Here is a 19,527-nt window from a genome sequence, read left to right as displayed (position 1 = left end):
AGTGACCTAATATCTCATCCAACCATATTAACTCTTTGTTTCTTAAAAAGCAACGTGGTTTCAGAATCATTTCTTGCTCAAATTCCAAATTTATACCATGTCGCCATTAAAGAGGTAGAGGGATGTCAACCTAAATTCAAAAGTCCATGCTCTCTGAGTTTACCACCTCTTGAGGGATGTTTTGATTTGTAAAGACTGCAGAAACATGACAAAAATAAAGACAGAGATTATGTCACAACAGAATTTTATAGTACAGCTGTTTATTAATTATATTATGAACATTAATGCAACACTGGCCTCAATAATTTCACTCAGATAATAAAAAATAGTGGTATAGTGACAGTTTTTTAAAGCTGGTTCATTCATGATTTTACAAGCTTATTTATTAAGAGTGAAAACAGAAGACTATTTAAAATAGCTGAAAAGATAACATGTGTCATAGTGCTCAATGTTTCTGGAACTGCTGGTAAGGCTTACACCTAAATCTGAGGCAGAATTCTTACTGGCATTGCAACAGTCCTTTCCTCACCCGCAGTACGTGTTCACTGGTGCTATGAGTCTGGAAGAGACTGGCTATGGGTGCCGCTTCTCGTCTTCAGCTGGGACTGTGCAATATCAGCAAGTGCGCTCTGTATCTTTTCCAGAAGCATGTCCCCTCGGTAGACAACATCCTCCAGACTGGTAGCAGCCTCGTGGTTTTCCTCTTCCAGCTTATATAAGCTAGCAGCCTTTGTGAGAAAACACAAATTTAAGAATAGTTTGAGAAATGAAAAACTTGGGAGACTGATAAAAGTTGAGGAGGAAAGAAATTGCAATGAAAGCATTTCCTTTTAAATCTGATAACTATGCGACCACTGTGATAAGATTTTTTTGCGAGTGGCAGAAATCCTAAGATCAGATATTACTTGAGAGTCTTCCCTGTATGAATTATTTAAAAGATGACTTTTCAATTAGAGATCTCGGGATGGCTACATGAGACTCCTTTCCACATTGCTTTCAGACACTGCTATTCTACTCCATATCCAGAATGGTCCCTCTCTTGTCACTACTGGCAAGGAAAAGAATCCAACTGAGGAAAATGGCAAGTTTCTTGTAAGTCAAAACTGGACAACTATATATTTTCAGCACAGTCTTAAATAGGCTGCAGTAATTTACAATAAAACTCCCATTTTAAAATTTAGAGTAACTTTTAATATTGTAATAAAAGGTACTAAATCTATTTCCTTGAATTCAGAATTCTATTCGTAAAATTCTCAAAGGAAAAGAGATTTTTACCTGTAAAGCAGCTGTAGATTCTTCACTGGGTAAGGAATCTATCAGAACATCAATGTCTTTTGCTGTTCGTGCAATCAGCGCTGCAAACAGCTGGGCATATTCTAGAAAAAGATAGCACGCGTTGAGGATATTAGAGAATCTCAAGTTTTCAGAAAGAGAAATTAAAGTTTAATGAAACCTTGGAAACTTCATTACTTTTTCTGTATTAGGCTTCTGATGATAAAAGTATAATTTTAACACATCAATTCTATGTCTGAGAATTAGCTTTAATGTTAACTCAAATTAGAACTTAAGCATAATGTATTATCATTTCATTATTAGGGCAATATGGTGGTCCCTTGAATAAAGGAATTTGTAAATTGGATGCCATTTTTATTAAGGTCCCACAAGTAAAAATTCAACTAAATTCACACAATTCTCCTTTAGAGGAGTAAAAAAATCTGTTATTTCACATGAAAAGACTTACAAGTTGTTATGTAAATTTACTGTAATGAATTCATTTCTTTTATGACAAACTTGTAATATTCTCAAACAATAAAATTTTTAGAAAGCCATAAGTAAATTGAATCTTTCAATAAATCTGATTTTAAGGTATTACAGGTAATGTGAGAGTCAAACTAAGAGAAGCCAAGAAAATCTATTTACCTTCCGTAGGGTTAGCCGGCTGATCTTTGTTAATGGCTGTCTGAATATTACTAAAGGAGGCAGGAGGGCCACACTGCTGCAGCACTCCAATGGCATTACAAAACTGATCTGCAAGCTGGAGGCAAAGGAAACGTGGCCAAGTTAGAATGGATTTATCCTCCTTAAGGATTTTATTGGTAACAGCGGCAGCAATGTTTCTATAGTGTTCTCTGAGCAAAAATAAATAAATAAAACAGAAAGGAGTCATTCTGGATAACAGAAACCAGTTACTAACAATGATTAAACGTTTTTTTTTTTTTTAATTAAAAAAAATTTTTTATTTTGTACTGGGGTATAGCTGATTCATAAACATTTTAATCATGCAAAGAAACTAAATTCTCAGTGGCTCAGTCATGTCCAACTCTTTGCAAACCCATGGCTCCTTTGTCCATGGGCTTTTCTCAGGCAGGAATACTGGAGTTGGTTGCCATTTCCTCCTCCCGGGGATCTTCCCTATCCTGGGATGGAACCCCAGTCTTCTGTGTCTCTTGCACTGGCAAGCAGATTCGTTACCGCTGTGCAACCTGGGAAGCCCTAAAGAAACTATGTTTGGTATCAATTTAGTTTAGACAATTAAAAAGAAAAAATAATCTTTCTTTTCTTCCCAAGGTAACAGAATGATAAAAGAAATATATGCCAGTACTTTCTGCAAGCACAAGTAAATACTTTGGGGGAGCCGTGGTGGCAAAGAGCACATTTGACACCGACTCGATGGACATGGGTTTGGGTGACTCCAGGAGGTGGTGATGGACGGGGAGGCCTGGAGTGCTGCGGTTCATGGGGTCGCAAAGAGTCAGACACAACTGAGCGACTGAACTGAACTGACAGGCAAACATCTCAGAATGGCCCCAGGCTAAATTTTTAAATGTGACTCATATACAAAGTATATGATCCCTTTTCTGAAACCAGAGTAATTACAAGTAGAAAGAAACAGTGGTGGGAAAAGACTGCACCTTAAGTATGTCTGAAATGTTTTTCTCCAGGAATCAAAACTCCTAGTGCTCTAAAAGTATTTCTCAAGCAGTTCGAAGACTGAGAATACCAAGTCCTTACTTACTGAAACTGTGTCCCATAGGGTTAAACGGAAGCTGGCACCTTAAATGAAAGACTGGAGTATGTCTTACAGAATAGCAGGTAAGGAAACAGCTTGTGACAAAACCCTTTGTAACCTGCCTCTAATGATTATGTTTGCTTTAGCTTTCTTTCCCTAATTGCATACCTTCCAAGCTTCACATAGCCCACATAATACAGCGCCAGACTTCTTACTACCCCCAACAGATAATGCTCCTGATGTGTGGGTCACTATAGTAAAAGGGACTTAAGCTGTTTTCCAAAAATTTGAAAAATTTGGAGTAAGGTCCTGCCCAGTTCAGACCAGTTAAGAACAGTTGGGAACAATGACCCCACCTGGGTGTCCTGCATTGCAGGCAAATTCTTTACCATCTGAGCTACTAGGGGAAGCCCCAAGAACTGCTCCTGTGCAGAATACTGATTACCTTCTCCCTACCTCCAATCCCCTTACCCCATGCCTGAGACCACCCTACTTCTTTATCCCATAAAATCTCAAGCGTCTTTATTTTCTGTTTGTTTCCCACCTCCACCCCCCATCCCCGGCCAAGAGGCATGTGGGATCTTAGTTCCCTGACCAGGGATCAAACCCATACGCCCTGCATTGGAAGTGCAGAATCTTAACCATGGGACCACCAGGCAAGTCCTCCAAATCTCAAGTCTCTTGCCTTCTGGGAAGCAATCTGAGATCTGCCCTCCTATCTTGTCACTCGGCTGCTTCCTGAATAAATAAACCCCTTCTCTGGCTGCAAAACGATAGTCTCAGCCTTTGGCCAGATGTGGATCCAGCAAACAAACTTAGCTTTGTTAACATTACCATCTCCAAACCTAAGACTCCTATCCTTCCCACCAACTTCTCTCCATAGTCCTGACCACTCAAACTGCAATTCCTTGTCTCCAATCAGTGAATCAGCATTTCCACTAAGTTTCACTGCCATTATTTGAATGACAGAACTCAAAAGTCAAGTATTTCCTTTAGTATCTAATTTGTGTTGAGAATCTTCCAGTCAACCAGCCTACCTTCAGACTCTTAACTTTCATCTTCAAATCCTGCTAATGTTACTACAAATCCTTCCCTTTTCCTTCTACTATCACTGATGCTGTTAGTGCAACTAATTACTTCACACAAGAACTGTTTACAGTAGCTCCTTATTATTTTCTAGTTCTTATTATTTTCTAGGTTATTTTACTCTGCTCCAAAATTCTGAGCTCGCCAAAGCATGGTTTTCAAGATAAATCTCCAAATCTTCAGGCTATTTCAAAGCTTTCAATAATCGAACTCAACCCTACTTGTTCATTATCTACTGCTGCTACTAAGTTGCTTCAGTCGTGTGTGACTCTGTGCGACCCCATAAACGGCAGCCCACCAGGCTCCTCTGTCCCTGGGATTCTCCAGGCAAGAACACTGGAGTGGGATGCCATTTCCTTCTCCAATGCATAAAAGTGAAAAGTGAGAATGAAGTCACTCAGTTGTGTCTGACACTTCAGGACCCCATGGACTGTAGCCTACCAGGCTTCTCCGTCCATGGGATATTCCAGACAAGAGTACTGGAGTGGTCATTATCTATTACTCCTTTATATATGCCTGACTAGTGAAAATTCATTCCTGACTACACTGCTTTTGTTCACATTTTTGCAAAGGTATTGGGTGGCAGTAAGTGCTCTGAGCCTGTACAAATATAGATTCTGATTCTGGTAACTGGAGTTTGTTAACTGAGAACATTCTCACATTAGGTTAAATACAATGGCATATGAAGCTCTCAAAATCCATTTACTCAACAAATATTTATCATATAATTCTAGGGACTTCCCTGGTGGCTCAGTAGTAATGAATCCATCTGTCAATGCAGGGGACACAAGTTCAATCCCTGGTCTGAGAAGATTCCACATGCCACAGGGCAACTAAACTCCTGCACCAAAACTACTGAGCCAGCACTCTAGAGTCCCTGACCCGCAACTACTGGGAAGCCCACTTACCTAAACAGCAAGAGAAACCACTGCAATGAGAAGCCCGGGCACCATGCCACCCCCTCCCCACCCTCAGCCTCCACTCAGTGCATCAAGAGAAAGCCTGTGCACAGCGGTAACAACCTAGTGCAGCCATATGTAAATAAATAATAAATAAATCTTAAAGGAAAAAAAAAACTTTAAAAAAAATCAGCTCTATAAGAAGCACTGTGTATATAACTGTATAAACATTATAGTGATAAAGCGAACAAGACAGTTTGCTCTCATGCAGTTCTCAGAGGGTAAAATAACTTTATTTTAAAAATTTTACAAATAATTATGCTTCAGATAAATCCTAATAAGATTCCCTCTACTTTAGTTAATATCACTCAACAGTCCGCTTCAGCACTTACAGCCAAAAGTTCAGTTCAGTTGCTCAGTGGTATCTGATTCTTTTCAACCCCATGCACTGCAGCACACCAGGCCTCCCTGTTCATAACCAACTCCCGGAGTTTACTCAAATTCATGTTGGTGGTGCCATCCAACAATCTCATCCTCTGTCGTCCCCTTCTCCTCCCGCCTTCAATCTTGCCCAGCATCAGGGTCTTTTCTAGTGACTCAGTTCTTCACACCAGGTGGCCAAAGGATTGGAGCTTCAGCATCAGTCCTTCCAATGAATATTCAGGACTGATTTCCTTTAGGATGGACTGGTTGCATCTCCTTGCAGTTCAAGGGATTCTCAAGAGTCTTCTCCAACACCACAGTTCAAAAGCATCAATTCTTCAGCACTCAGCTTTATTTACAGTCCAACTGTCACATCCATACACGACTACTGGAAAAAAAAAATGGTCCTTCACTAGACGGACCTTTATTGGCAAAGTAATGTCTCTGCTTTTTAATATGCTGTCTAGGTTGGTCATAGCTTTTCTTGAAAGGAGCAACCATCTTTTAATTTCATGGTTGCAATCACCATATGCAGTGCTTTTGGAGCTCAAGAAAATGTTCTCTCACTGTTTCCCCTAAATGCCATTGTCTTAGTTTGTTGAATGTTAAGTTTTAAGCCAGCTTTTTCCTCTCCTCTTTCATTTTATCAAGAAGCTCTTTATTTTCTCTTCCTTTCTGCCATAAGGGTGGTGTCATCTGCATATCTGAGGTTATTGATAACCCAGCAATCTTGATTCCAGCTTGTGCTTCTTCCAGCCCAGTGTTTCTCATGATGTTCTCTGTATATGAGTTAAATAAACAGGGTGACAATATACAGCCTTGACGTACTCCTTTCCCGATTTGGAACCAGTCTGTTGTTCCATGTCCAGTTCTAACTGCTGCTTCTTGATAAGCACACAGATTTCTCAGGAGGTAGGTCAGGTTGTCTGGTATTCCCATCTCTTGAAGAATTTTCCAGTTTGCTGTGATCCACACAGTCAAAGGCTTTGGTGTAGTCAATAAAGCAGAAGTAGATGTTTTCCTGGAACTCTCTTGCTTTTTCAGTGATTCAGCGGATGTTGGCAATTTGATCTCGGGTTCCTCTGCCTTTTCTAAATCCAGCTTGAACATCTGGAAGTTCACTGCTCACGTACTATTGAAGCCTGACTTGGAGAATTCTGAACATTACTTTGCTAGCATGTGAGATGAGTGCTACTGTGCAGTAGTTCGAACATTCTTTGGCATTGCCTTTCTTTGGGTTTGGAATGAAAACTGACCTTTCCTAGTCCTGTGGCCACTGCTGAGTTTTCCAAATTTGCTGGCATATTGAGTGCAGCACTTGCACAGCATCATCTTTTAGGATTTCAAATAGCTCAACTGGAATTCTATCACCTCCACTAGCTTTTTTTGTAGTGATGCTTCCCAAGGCCCACTTGACTTTGCATTCCAGGATGTCTGGCTCTAGGTGAGTGATCACACCATCATGATTATCTGGGTCATAAAGATCTTTTTTGTATAGTTCTTCTGTGTATTCTTGCCACCTCTTCTTAATATCGCTTGCTTCTGTTAGGTCCATACCATTTCTGTCCTTTATTGTGCCCATCTTTGCATGAAATGTTCCCTTGGTGTCTCTAATTTTCTTGAAGAGATCTCTAGTCTTTCCCATTCTATTGTTTTCCTCTATTTCTTTGCATTGATCGCTGAGGAAGGCTTTCTTATCTCTCTGTGCTACTCTCTGGGATGCTGCATTCAGATGGGTATATCTTTCCTTTCTCCTTTGCCTTTAGTTTCTCTTCTTTTCTCAGCTATTTGTAAGGCCTCCTCAGACAACCATTTTGCCTTTTTGCATTAGTTTTTCTTGGGTCTGGTCTTGATCACTGCATCCTGTACAATGTCATGAACCTCCATCCATAGTTCTTCAGGTACTCTATCAGATCTAATCCCCTGAATCTATGTCACTTCCACTGCATAATCATAAGGGGTTTAATTTAGGTCATACCTGAATGGTCTAGTGGTTTTCCCTACTTTCTTCAATTTAAGTCTGAATTTTACATAAGTTCATGACCTGAGCCACAGTCAGCTCCTTGTCTTATTTTTGCTGACTGTATAGAGCTTCTCCCTCCTTGGCTGCAAAGAATATAATCAAACTGATTTAAGTATTGACCATCTGGTGATGTCCATGTGTAGAGTCATCTCTTATGTTGTAGGAAGAGGGGGCTTGCTATGACCAGTGTGTTCTCTTGGCAAAACTCTGTTTGCCTTTGCCCTACTTCATTTTGTACTCCTAAGGCCAAACTTGCCTGTCACTCCAGGTGTCTCTTGACTTCCTACTTTTGCATTCCAGTCCCCTATGATGAAAGGGACATCGTTTTTTGGTGTTAGTTCTACAAGGTCTTGTATGTCATCACAGAACCGTTCAGCTTCTTCAGCATTAATGGTTGCGGCACAGATTTGGATTACTCTGTTATTGAATGGTTTGCCTTGGAAACGGACAGAGCTCATTCTGTTGTTTTTGAGACTGCACCCAAGTACTGCATTTTGGACTCTATTTAACCTAATTGTTCTTTACAGCATCAGACTACACTTCCATCACCAGTCACATCCACAACTGGGCATTGTTTTTGCTTTGGCTCCCTCTCTTTGTTCCTTCTGGAGTTATTTCTCCACTCTTCTTCAGCAGCATATTGGGCATCTACCAACCTGGGGAGTTCTTCTTTCAGTGTTCTATTTTTTGCCTTTTCATACTGTTCATGGGGTTCTCAAGGCAAGAATACTGAAGTAGTTTGCCATTCCCTTTTCCAGTGGGAACTCTCCACCATGACCTGTCCATCTTAGGTGGCCCTACATGGCATGGCTCATAGCTTCATTGAGTTAGACAAGGCTGTGATCCATGTGATCAGTTTGGTTAGTTTTGTGTGATTGTGGTTTTTAATCTGTTCAGATTAGGTAACCATGGGTTTTAAAAAAGAGGTGTCCTTATATGATGTTGGAAACTTACTGCTCTGATGTGGCTGGTGGGATGCTCAGACCCTGTAGAGAATGCAGTGGTATTTCTAGAGCCAGAAAATTCTGCCTACAGCTGAAAACACTAGATTAATTACAACTCCTAACCGCATACTGCTTTTGCACTATTTAAATGTTTCGAGTATATGAAGTCTTTCTAACCAGACTGTACACTCCTCAAGGAGTTAACTCTCTGTAACCATGACAGTGTTTATATATACCAGGCAACCATACCAGATAACCTAGAGGCTTTCCTCCAAAATCCAATGATCAACCATGGAGTTAAAGCCGGAGTTAATTCACTTTGTCCTTACTATCCTTCTGGCTATGAAACATTTATGAACATGCAACATTTCCCCTAAAATAATGTTTGTATCCAGCAGTCATTACAATTTAATTTTGTAAAGCCTCAAAGAAGTATCTCCCCAAGGGAGACTGGCTGGAAGCCCAGGCAAGTCACCAAAGGTAGAATTCATCTTGGTGAATTTATCAACATTTAGAGGCTGGCCCTCATACAAAATAGATCCATTTCTCACAGGCAGATTCACACTCTTCAAGTGTACAAACACTGAGTGATAACAAGAATACCAACTTATTAGCTTCCAGTGAGAAAAAACTGGGAAGAGCCTAGGGACAAGAGACTAGTTTGATTTTCCAGCCAACATCTACAGGTATCTTACCTGGGACATCAAATTATAAACAGACTGACAGAAGTGTAAATACCAATGAAAAACAATTTAGCTCTTAATGGTAATAAGTATATGAATGCTTTGGTTTGCATATACTTTCCACGTAGACATAAACAACAGGAAAAATAACCAGAAAGATTAAAGGGGGGCTACTTACAATACCTGCCCTTTTACAGGGAGGAGACTCGTTGGCAGATGTTTTAAAAATCTTAAAGATATACAAAGACCGTAAGATTCACTATTATTAAGATGTCAGTTTCCCTTAAACTGACTAGCTGGGGGAGCGGCCGAGAGATGGAACCAACTAGGATGAAACAAAACTTTTTACATTAGTATCACTACAGCCCCAATCTGAAAATTGTAGCCAAAGAATACTCTCGGCTAACATGTAACGACAAAGATCCAATCATTAAGAACACGGATTTATCTCGGTGGGTTAAAATTCCTAAGGGAAAAACAGCTTCCGCTTCCTCTCTCCTCCCGGCAAAAAAAAAAAAAAAAAGGAAAGATCCATAAGCACCACTGACAAGAAAATAAAACCGGTCCCAGAGAACAAGGCAAGCCGGTGAACCCTGACTGTCCACGCAGTGAGATCCTCCACTTGGCAGGCGAAGAGGCCGCCGGCTCCCGCCTGGCCCCGCAGCCGGCCTCAGACCTTCCAGACGGCGGCGCCGCCTCCAGCCAACCCCAGCGCTTGTTGCTGAAGCCCAGCCTCAGTCCATTCCCCACTTCCGAGTTTCGTCCCTCACACCTCTTTCTCTGCCATGCTTTCTCTCGGGAAGGAAGACGACGGAATTAATCGAGTGCAATTGCTCACCGAGTTCACAGCGTCCTGCAGCTGCGTGAGCCGATCCGCCATGTTCCTCCCGCAAACAAAGAGACGTGAAAGCCGGTTCTCCTACGCAATTGGACAGTCATGGCCAATCACACGGCTGCGTTCTTGGAGGGGGTGGAGTCAAGCCGAAACCCAAACCCCGTAGCGAAGGGGCGGGGCTTTCCCGAGCCTTAATTTTGTTCAGACGAACTCCTCTTGAAATTAAGGGACGCAGCCTAGAAATTAAAAGACGCTTACTCCTGGGAAGAAAGTTATGACCAACCTATACAGCATATAAAAAAGCAGAAACATTACTTTGCCAACAAAGGTGCGTCTAGTTAAGGCTATGGATTTTCCAGTGTTTGGATGTGAGAGTTGGACTATAAAGAAAGCTGAGCGCCGATGAATTGATGCTTTTTGAACTGTGGTGTTGGAGAAGACTCTTGCGAGTCCCTTGGACTGCAAGGAGATCCAACCAGTCCATCCTAAAGGAGATCAGTCCTGGGTGTTCATTGGAAGGACTGATGCTGAAGCTCAAGCTCCAATCCTTTGGCCACCTGGTGTGAAGAGCTGAGTCGCTAGAAAAGACCCTGATGCTGGGCAAGATTGAAGGCGGGAGGAGAAGGGGACGACAGAGGATGAGATGGTTGGATGGCATCACCGACTCAATGGACGTGAGTTGGGTGAACTCCGGGAGTTGGTGATGAAAAGGGGGACCTGGTGTGCTGCAGTCCATGCGGTCGCAAAGAGTCGGACATGACTAAGCTACTGAACTGAACTCCACTTGGATAACCCTGCTGTGCCATTGTCTGTCGTCAGTGGGTTGTCGCGAGTCTCGGTTTTGGAGGCCACATACTTTCTCATGACTTAAGTGTTAAACACTATACAGAGATTGTTCGATTGTGGGGTTTTTAAATGTAATTTTCCTTACCCTCCTTTGTATCCATTCTTAAACATTGCCTTAAATACTTTACCTATTTTACGTTGCTTTAGCTTTCTAGGTGACCACAAAACATACACAGATCAGATCAGTCAGATCAGATCTGTCACTCAGTCGTGTCCGACTCTTCGTGACCCCATGAATCGCAGCAAGCCAGGCCTCCCTGTCCAACACCAACTCCCGGAGTTCACCCAGACTCACGTCCATCGAGTCAGTGATGCCATCCAGCCATCTCATCCTCTGTCGTCCTCTGTTGTCCCCTTCTCCTTCTGCCCCCAATCCCTCCCAGCATCAGAGCCTTTTCCAATGAGTCAACTCTTCGCATGAGGTGGTCAAAGTACTGAAGTTTCGGCTTTAGCATCATTCCTTCCAAAGAAATCCCAGGGCTGATCTCCTTCAGAATGGACTGGTTGGATCTCCTTGAAGTCCAAGGGACTCTCAAGAGTCTTCTCCAACAACACAGTTCAAAAGCATCAATTCTTCGGCACTCAGCCTTCTTCACAGTCCAACTCTCACATCCATACATGACCACAGGAAAAACCATAGCCTTGACTAGACAAACCTTTGTTGGCAAAGTAATGTCTCTGTTTTTGAATATGCTATCTAGGTTGGTCATAACTTTCCTTCCAAGGAGTAAGTGTCTTTTAATTTCATGGCTGCAGTCACCATCTGCAGTGATTTTGGAGCCCAGAAAAATAAAGTCTGACACTGTTTCCACTGTTTCCCCATCTATTTCCCATACACAGCAAGCAGCTAAAGAATACTTGCGAGTCATGATACCGATTTTCATTTTAAGAAATATGAATTAAAATTCAGCAAGCAATCAGGACGGACTTGGTTCAGGTGCCCCTCTTGGGTGCAGAGTGCCTTAGCCAAGTGGAGGCTGGAGGCGTATTTAACTATGGGTGTGCTGGGGAAGTTGACATACATGAGATGGAAAGCGTCCAAAAACAAGTACTAAAGGGAGCTGTAATGTCCGTGTTGAGAGTACGAACAAGAGAGGTCTTATGGGCAAAAGCGAGAGGAGGAAGATGAGCTAGGTAACGGATAAGCAGTTTGTATGTTAGCGACCTCGGTAAGGAACAGATCAGGCTTAGTGGAGAGGAGAGTGGAAGTCTCACTGTGTAGTTGGAAGAGAAGAGGTTCCTAGAAAATAAGCCAGGTGCAGAGGTGGGGCAAGTTCAATTTTAAAAATGATAAACTGTGCAATTTAAGCTTACACTCAGGCATCCTAAGGGTATCAGTCTGAAGAGTGATACTAGAAACTTGGTATTTAAGGGAAGTTAGCCTGGGGACAGTCTGGAAAGAAATGGGGCTGGCATCAGCTAATGACAAACTCCCAGATCCTGCTCCTCAGGCAGATTATCCCTGGGGATGATCTCCCAGGGCTGGGGGTGGGTTGAGAAAACTATCCACTGGGAGCTTGGCTTGTTGGATCTATTCCAACCTTCTGTTTCACCCCCACACCCACCCCCATCTCCAAACAATGGACAAACCTGCTGGGACCTGATTAGGAACCTCTCCTGGTTTCCCCAATTCATGGGATAAATGAGAGAGAATTCCAGTTTGTCTTAACTGCAATGTGGGTTAAGCTTGTGACCCTCTCCACTCGGCCACAGCTGAGAGTGTACATTACTGAATGCCTGCCATGTGCCAGGAAGTATGTCAGGGGTGCTGAGTTTGCAAAGATGAATAAGTCAGGGGCTCACAAGGAGAAGGGGTTTGCAGTTAAACCTAAGCAGAAAGGGCTGAGTATCAACCTAAGATTTCTCTGGAGTTACTGGAAACTGTAAGAAAGAGATCTTAGGTTGCTGTCAAGCCCTTTCTGCTTGGGTTTCAAGGTCGACCATAACCTGGCTCTAGTAAACCGATCTCCTCATCTTGCAGTCATTTTCTGAATGAAATAATCACTTCCGATTTTTCAGCCACAGCTTCTGAAAACCCTTGTTTTTCCCAGGCTTCTTCAGCCTCTTCTGGCCACAGAACCCTTAAGAATTAGATAAAAACTGTGGCCTTTTCCCCAGATCAGGCTCTCAAAATTTTGCATACATTTAAGGGATTTATGATGGAGAAGGCAATGGCAACTCACTCCAGTCCTCTTGCCTGGAAAATCCCATGGACGGAGGAGTCTGGTGGGCTGCAGTCCATGGGGTCGCTAAGAGTCGGACACGACTGAGCGACTTCACTTTCACTTTTCACTTTCATGCATTGGAGAAGGAAATGGCAACCCACTCCAGTGTTCTTGCCTGGAGAATCCCAGGGACGGGGGAGCCTGGTGGGCTGCCTTCTATGGGGTCGCACACAGTTGGACACGACTGAAGCAACTTAGCAGCAGCAGCAGCAGCAAGGGATTTATGAATCTCTTGAAGCTGTGAACTTCAGGTAATAACTCCTCAGCCTAATACAGTCTTAGATATGTAGCTCAGGATGTCTCAACAACACCTCTATTGACATTTAGGGTTGATTATTCTTTGTCCTAGGGGTGCTGTCCTGGGCATTGTAGGATGTTTGCTAGCATCCCTGTCCTCTATGCTTGAGATGATGGTAGCAATGCTCTCCCCATTCCCCAGTTGTAACAACCCAGAATATCTCCAGATAGTCCCAAATATATCCTGGGAAGTGTGGGGCAAAATTGCCTCCAGTTGACAGCCATTCCCGGTGGCTCAGATGGTAAAGAATCTGCATGCAATGTGGGTGACTCAGATTCGACCCCTGGGTCAGAAAGGTTCCCTAGAGTAGGGTACGGCAACCCACTCTAGTACTCTTGCCTGGAGAATTCTGTGGTCAGAGGAACCTGGCAGGCTACAGTCCATGGGGTCCAAAGTGTTAGAAATTACTGAGTGACAAAGGTTTTATCAAAACAATTTCTTTGCTGTTATTTAATTCATACTCCATCTTTTAAAGTTTTGTTCAGTTCAGTTCAGTCGCTCAGTTGTGCCCGACTCTTTGCGACCCCATGGACTGCAGCACTCCAGGTTTCCCTGTCCATCACCAACTCCCAGGGCTTGCTCAAACTCATGTCCATTTAGTCAGTGATGCCATCAAACCATCTCAGCCTCTGTCATCCCTTCTCCTCCCACCTTCAATCTTTCCCAGCATCAGGGTCTTTTTAATGAGTCAGTTCTTTGCATCAGCTGGCCAAAGTATTGGCGTTTCAGCTTCAGCATCAGTCCTTTTAATGCATAGTCAGGTTTCCTTTAGGAAACCTGATTTCCTTTAGGATTTTTTAGTAAAATGTTTTACTATTTTCATGCAAATTTTTAAAATGACTAGAGTCCATATGGACTCCCTTCTCTCTCTTTTCGTGATTTTGACATTTTTTTCACATGCTTTTTCATTTGATTTTCTTGAATACCCAACTGGATTATATGGTTTTAAGAGGAGGAACCCAGTATTATGTTTCTCTTATTCCCAGGAGGCTCAAACAGTAAAGAGACTGCCTGCAATGCAGGAGACCTGGGTTTGATCCTTGGGTTGGGAAGATCCCCTGTAGAAAGAAATGGCAACCCACTCCAGTATTCTTGCCTGAAGAATCCCATGGACAGAGGAGCCTGATGGGCTACAGTCCATGGGATCACAAAGAGTCGGACACAACTGAGCGACTAACATTGTATTTTAAACACAATTTTGTAAGTATGTTCTGTTAAGCTTTATATTATTAAAAGTTTCAAATATACACAAAAGTAAAGAGAATAGTGTAGGGAACACTCATGTACCCATCATCCAGCTTCACTTTTTTTAAATCAACTTATAGCCTATCTTGTAGTATTTTAATTTGTTTAATCTGTAACGACATTTTTTCAGAAAAAGAAAACTTTAACAGTTCTTTAACTTGACATTCTAGACCCTTAACTACCTTTATTAACTATTCAGTCACAATTTATTTAACTTCTAAACTGTTCCAAGGACTGTGCTGAAATACTGTAAGCATTTGCTATAGTAGATTACTTGCAATTCCCTATAGATGCTCTGCTGTTTCACATGCCTGTGAACATCGTATAAGACACATTAATTCTCTTTTCCTGTATGAAAAGCCCACACTTCATTCCTACCTTGATTTTGTTCCCTTCTTGATCACCCATTTAGCTTTAAACCTCACTTTAAACAGTTTATTTTTTGATAATACATTTCCTGAAACCCTAGAGGAAGTTAATTGCTCCCAATCTTTATCACAATTGTTCCCTGTACTTCTGTTATTACACTTAACAAATTGAGGTTTAATTATCCATACATGACTCTCATTCACTCACCACCATTAGCTACTTGTGAGCAGGAAACATATTTTAATTGTTTCCATATTTCTAATACCTAGCACCTAGCATTTAGCCTGACACATAGAAGCCACTGAATGCATATTTATAGACTAAGTGAATGAATTTCCTAGCATAATGATTTCTATATAAATTAGTAAATAACATTTATTGAATTTAATTTAATAAACACAGTCCAAAGAATGTAACCAGCAGGAAGAACAAAAATATTAAAAAATACAGAGCTAAGGTAAGTTTAGAATGAGGTAGGATAGGAACTTCCCTGGTGGTCGAGCGGCCAAGACTCCATGCTTCCAGTGCAGGGAGCCTGGGTTTGATCCCTGGTCAGTAAACTAGGTCCCACAGCCACAGTGAAGATCCTGCGTGCGGCAGCTAAGACCTAGAGCAGTGAAAAAAATGTTTTTTTAAAAAAGAATGAGATAGGATAAATGGGAGAGCTTCATATAGAACCTTTCCTGCCTTTCCCCTGAAACCCTATTCCCATCTCCATCCAAATGTCTTCAGTTCAGTTCAGTTCAGTTCAGTCACTCAGTCGTGTCCAACTCTGTTCGACCCCATGGACTGCAGCAAGCCAGGCTTCCCTGTCCATCACCAACTCCCAGAGCTTGCTCAAACTTATGTGCATCGAGTCAGTGATGCCATCCAACCATCGCATCCTCTGTTGTCCCCTTCTCCTGCCTTCAATCTTCCCCAGCATCTTGCATTTTGTCAAAAATCTAGAGTAAATTGACCACTTTCCTTTCTTTTCTAAACTTTAAGCAGTCCTTAAGGCTCTAGTTATCTATTTCTTGGATCTGTCTTTGGTTTCAATTCTTAGGAACAAAATCTCATCTGCAAAGCTGCTGGGCTCATATGCTTCACAGGTTGCCAGTGGAACTCTGACATGAGCAAGGAACCCCAGCCAATACTCTTCCCAAGCTGTTACAGTATTCCAGAGCCAAGGTAATGAGATCCTCTTCTGCTTACTGACATATTTGTCATCATCTGTCTTCTGCAGGTATGGGGAACTGCAATGCAAAAATGTGGAGAAGGGAGAATAGGGTTAGTTCAGGGAAGTGAAACTAATTCAGCATGGCCAGCACACAGGAGTTGAGTTGCACCAAGAACCTGGAAAGCTGGATGGGCACCACATCATGAAAAACATGTCATTCTCAGGAAGATGGACTGGTACCCTGAACGATTTTACCAGAAAACCTTCAGAACAGTATCTTTAAAAAAAATTATTTTCTTAATCAAAAGCTATATACATTCATAGAACATTTTACAAAAGACAGAAAATCATTCTTTTTTTAAAAATTAATTAATTTTGGTTGCGCTGGGTCTTTGTTGCTGTGCACAGGCCTTTTCTAGTTGTGGCTAGTGGAGGCAACTCTCTAGTTGCGGTGCGTGGGCTTCTCATTGCAGTGGCTTCTCTTGGTAGCAGAGTCTAGGCTCTAGGGCTTGTGGATTTCAGTAGCTGTGGCACATGAGATTAGTAGTTGTGGCCCACAGGCATAGTTGCCCTGAGGCATGCGGAATTTTCCCAGACCAGAGATCGAACCAGTGTCCCCTGCATTGGCAGGTAGATTCTTTACCACTGGACCACCAGGGAAGTCTGAGAAAATTATTTTTAATTCAATCACCTGGAGATAATCTATTTCAAACATTGTGATAATGTTCTTTCAAACTTTCTGACATATAAACATGAATGCATATCAAAAAGAAAACAAATAAAGCTTATACTATATATATATATATATTTTTTTTTTTTATTGCTTTTTAACTTGTCTTTTCATAAACATTTCCTGATCAATCAGTTGCCTTTTAAAGCATGATTTTTGATGGGCTACACAGTATTCTATCACATGGATGCATTACAAGTTATTTAATTACTTCCGTATTATTGGGGATTTAGGTTGTTTTAGTTCTTTTTGCTCAGAGAAGGCAATGGCACTCCACTTCAGCACTCTTGCCTGGAAAATCCCATGGACGGAGGAACCTGGTGGGCTACAGTCCATGGGGTCGCTAAGAGTATGGACACGACTGAGCGACTTCACTTTCACTTTTCACTTTCATGCATTGGAAAGGGAAATGGCAACCCACTCCAGTGTTCTTGCCTGGAGAATCCCAGGGACGGGGGAGCCTGGTGGGCTGCCGTCTCTGGGGTCGCACAGAGCTGGACATGACTGAAGTGACTTAGCAGTTCCATCATAGAATGTCTTCTCAAATCTTTCATCCTTATTCAAAGTTCTTGTTCTTTTAAAATATTTGCAGCTTAGTTTCTTGACTTGATTTTGTATGTATGTTTGTTACTAGTAAATTTGAACTTATTTTTCATGTGTTTATTGGGCATTTGTGTTTCTTTTTATTTTTTTAAGATTCCCTATTCATATTGTTTGCTAACTTTTATTTTTGGCTATCAACTTGATCATATTGCTTATGGTGTTATTGACTTTTATGTAATTAACAATGTTAAGTAGCCAAATCTACCCATCTTTTTCTTTATGGCTTCCTCCTTTGCTTTTTAGCTTAGTAAGTTCCTCCACTTTCATGCTGCCAGATTCCAAGAGATTTTTGCTCAAATAAATTCTTAAAAGAGTGGGAGAGCTGAGATATATAATTTATTTTTTGGTTATGCTGGGTCATTACTTCTAGCCATCTTTTCCTAGAGTTGAAGAGTGGGAGCTGCTCTTAGTTGTGGTGTGCAGGCTTCTCATTGGGGTGGCCTCACCCCTTGTCAAGCACAGGTTTCAGTACTTGCAGCACCGTGAGCTCAGAAGTTCTGGCTCTCCGGCTCTAGAGCATGGACTCAGCAGTTGTGGTACATGGGTTTAGTCACAGCTTTAGAATCCTCCTGGCCCAGGGATTGAACCCATGTCTCCTGCATTGGCAGGCAGACTCTCATCCACTGTGACATCAGAGAAGTCCCAATTTTTTTTTAACATGTATTTCCTCTAGCTCTTTTAAGATCTTGTGACAATGTGAGAGTTGTAATCCTCCCTCCCTGATACAGTTAATCAGTTATCAGACACAGTTTATTGCATGCTCCATCCGTGGATCCAAATGCTACCCTTATAATTGCTCCTATCATCCTCTTGGTATTTCATCTATTGAGAGTTACTGGAATGAGGACAGTAATAAAAACCATAGGAATAAACAGTAGTACTGCAGCTGTGAACATTTAGACCAGGCAGAGGAAGGACAGGAAAAGACTTGTGCCTGTTAATATTATGGTGATTGCTATAGGTTTTTAGTTTGCTGCTGTGCTGCTAAGTCACTTCAGTCGTGTCTGACTCTGTGCGACCCCATAGACACCAGGCTCCCCTGTCCCTGGGATTCTCCAGGCAAGAACACTGGAGTGGGTTGCCATTTCCTTCTCCAATGCATAAAAGTGAAAAGTGAAAGTGAAGTCGCTCAGTTGTGTCCAACTCTTTGTGATCCCACGGACTGCAGCCTACCAGGCTCCTCCATCCATGGGATTTTCCAGGCAAGAGTACTGGAGTGGGGTGCCATTGCCTTCTCCGGGTTTTTAGTTTAGTAGTGGATTAACCAAATATGTAACTTTCAACATGATTGTTCATTGAAATACATAACTGAAAAAGTAAGAGAAGTCGCTCAGGAGTGGGTTGCCATTTCCTTCTCCAAGGGATCCTCCTGACCCCGGAATCGAAACCGGGTTTCCCGCATTCTAGGCAGATACTTTACCGTCTGAGCCACCAGGGAAATCCTCAAAAAAGTGAAAGAGCAGGAAAAATAAAGCAGGGCACTCTTCCCCAAATAACTTTAAATCTATGAACCTAATTCCACCATCGTTTCGCGAGCCATCTAATCACATGGACCACTGTTCTTTAAACAGCCCTCGGGTATAAAATTTGAGAGAGGAAGTTCAGAGGAAGGTCTTGAGTCTTCGCTTGGAGAAAACTAAACTTCAATTTTAAACGTGGCGCTCATCACTATCGCAATAAGTACTACAGACACAGCATCGCCCCCACATTTTCATATTAACCTCTCCTGGCGGCTAAGGTAATTGCGACAGGGAGAAACGATCATCTCTAGCGTTTTGATCACCAGATTCCTCTTTTTTTCCCTTTTGCAAAGGACCGTTAAACGTGGTACCGGGAGACGTTAGGCCGCAAAAGAAAGGGTTATTTTTTTTCCTCGAACGGTGGCTTTCGTAAGTGCAAAGATACCAAAGTTGAGAGACACAGGTTACACCAGAGAACTTCCTGAAGTCGCCGATGCCCCCTGGGTGGGAGTCTGAGAAGCTTGGCCAGCCGAAACGAGGCTCGCGCTGCCCTGACAAGCCCCTGGATCCCGCGCGGCTCCCGGCCCCGCCCCGGCCCGCCCTCGGCCCCGGCCGCCCCCGCCCAGGCCCGGCCCAGGCCCCGCCCCCGAGGCCCAGCCGCCGTGACGTGAAGGTCTGGAGGGGGTGCG

At 42.4% G+C, this 19,527-nt stretch overlaps 1 protein-coding gene across 1 annotated transcript; it reads right to left on the bottom strand.

Moving 5' to 3' along the window:
• Positions 1–243: 243 nt before the first annotated feature.
• MED21 (mediator complex subunit 21) lies at positions 244–10,062 on the bottom strand. Its single transcript, XM_006046523.4, has 4 exons — positions 9,907–10,062; positions 1,921–2,035; positions 1,276–1,376; positions 244–728 (listed from the first exon to the last, which is right to left on the bottom strand). The coding sequence occupies exons 1-4, from the start codon at positions 9,946–9,948 to the stop codon at positions 552–554; spliced, it is 435 nt and encodes a 144-aa protein (XP_006046585.1). The 5' UTR covers positions 9,949–10,062; the 3' UTR covers positions 244–551.
• Positions 10,063–19,527: the final 9,465 nt, after the last annotated feature.

This window comes from Bubalus bubalis, chromosome 4, assembly GCF_019923935.1.
Source record: "Bubalus bubalis isolate 160015118507 breed Murrah chromosome 4, NDDB_SH_1, whole genome shotgun sequence".
Lineage (NCBI taxonomy): Eukaryota > Metazoa > Chordata > Mammalia > Artiodactyla > Bovidae > Bubalus > Bubalus bubalis.
This window is presented reverse-complemented; position numbering and strand designations above follow the sequence as displayed.

Excerpts from the sequence above, each read along its gene's own strand:
- MED21 (XM_006046523.4), bottom strand. The coding sequence starts at position 9,948 with ATGGCGGATCGGCTCACGCAGCTGCAGGACGCTGTGAACTCG. Across the intron at positions 2,036-9,906 it reads TGCAGGACGCTGTGAACTCG|CTTGCAGATCAGTTTTGTAA; the intron begins GTGAGCAATTGC and ends CTTTGCCTCCAG. Across the intron at positions 729-1,275 it reads AATCTACAGCTGCTTTACAG|GCTGCTAGCTTATATAAGCT; the intron begins GTAAAAATCTCT and ends TTTCTCACAAAG.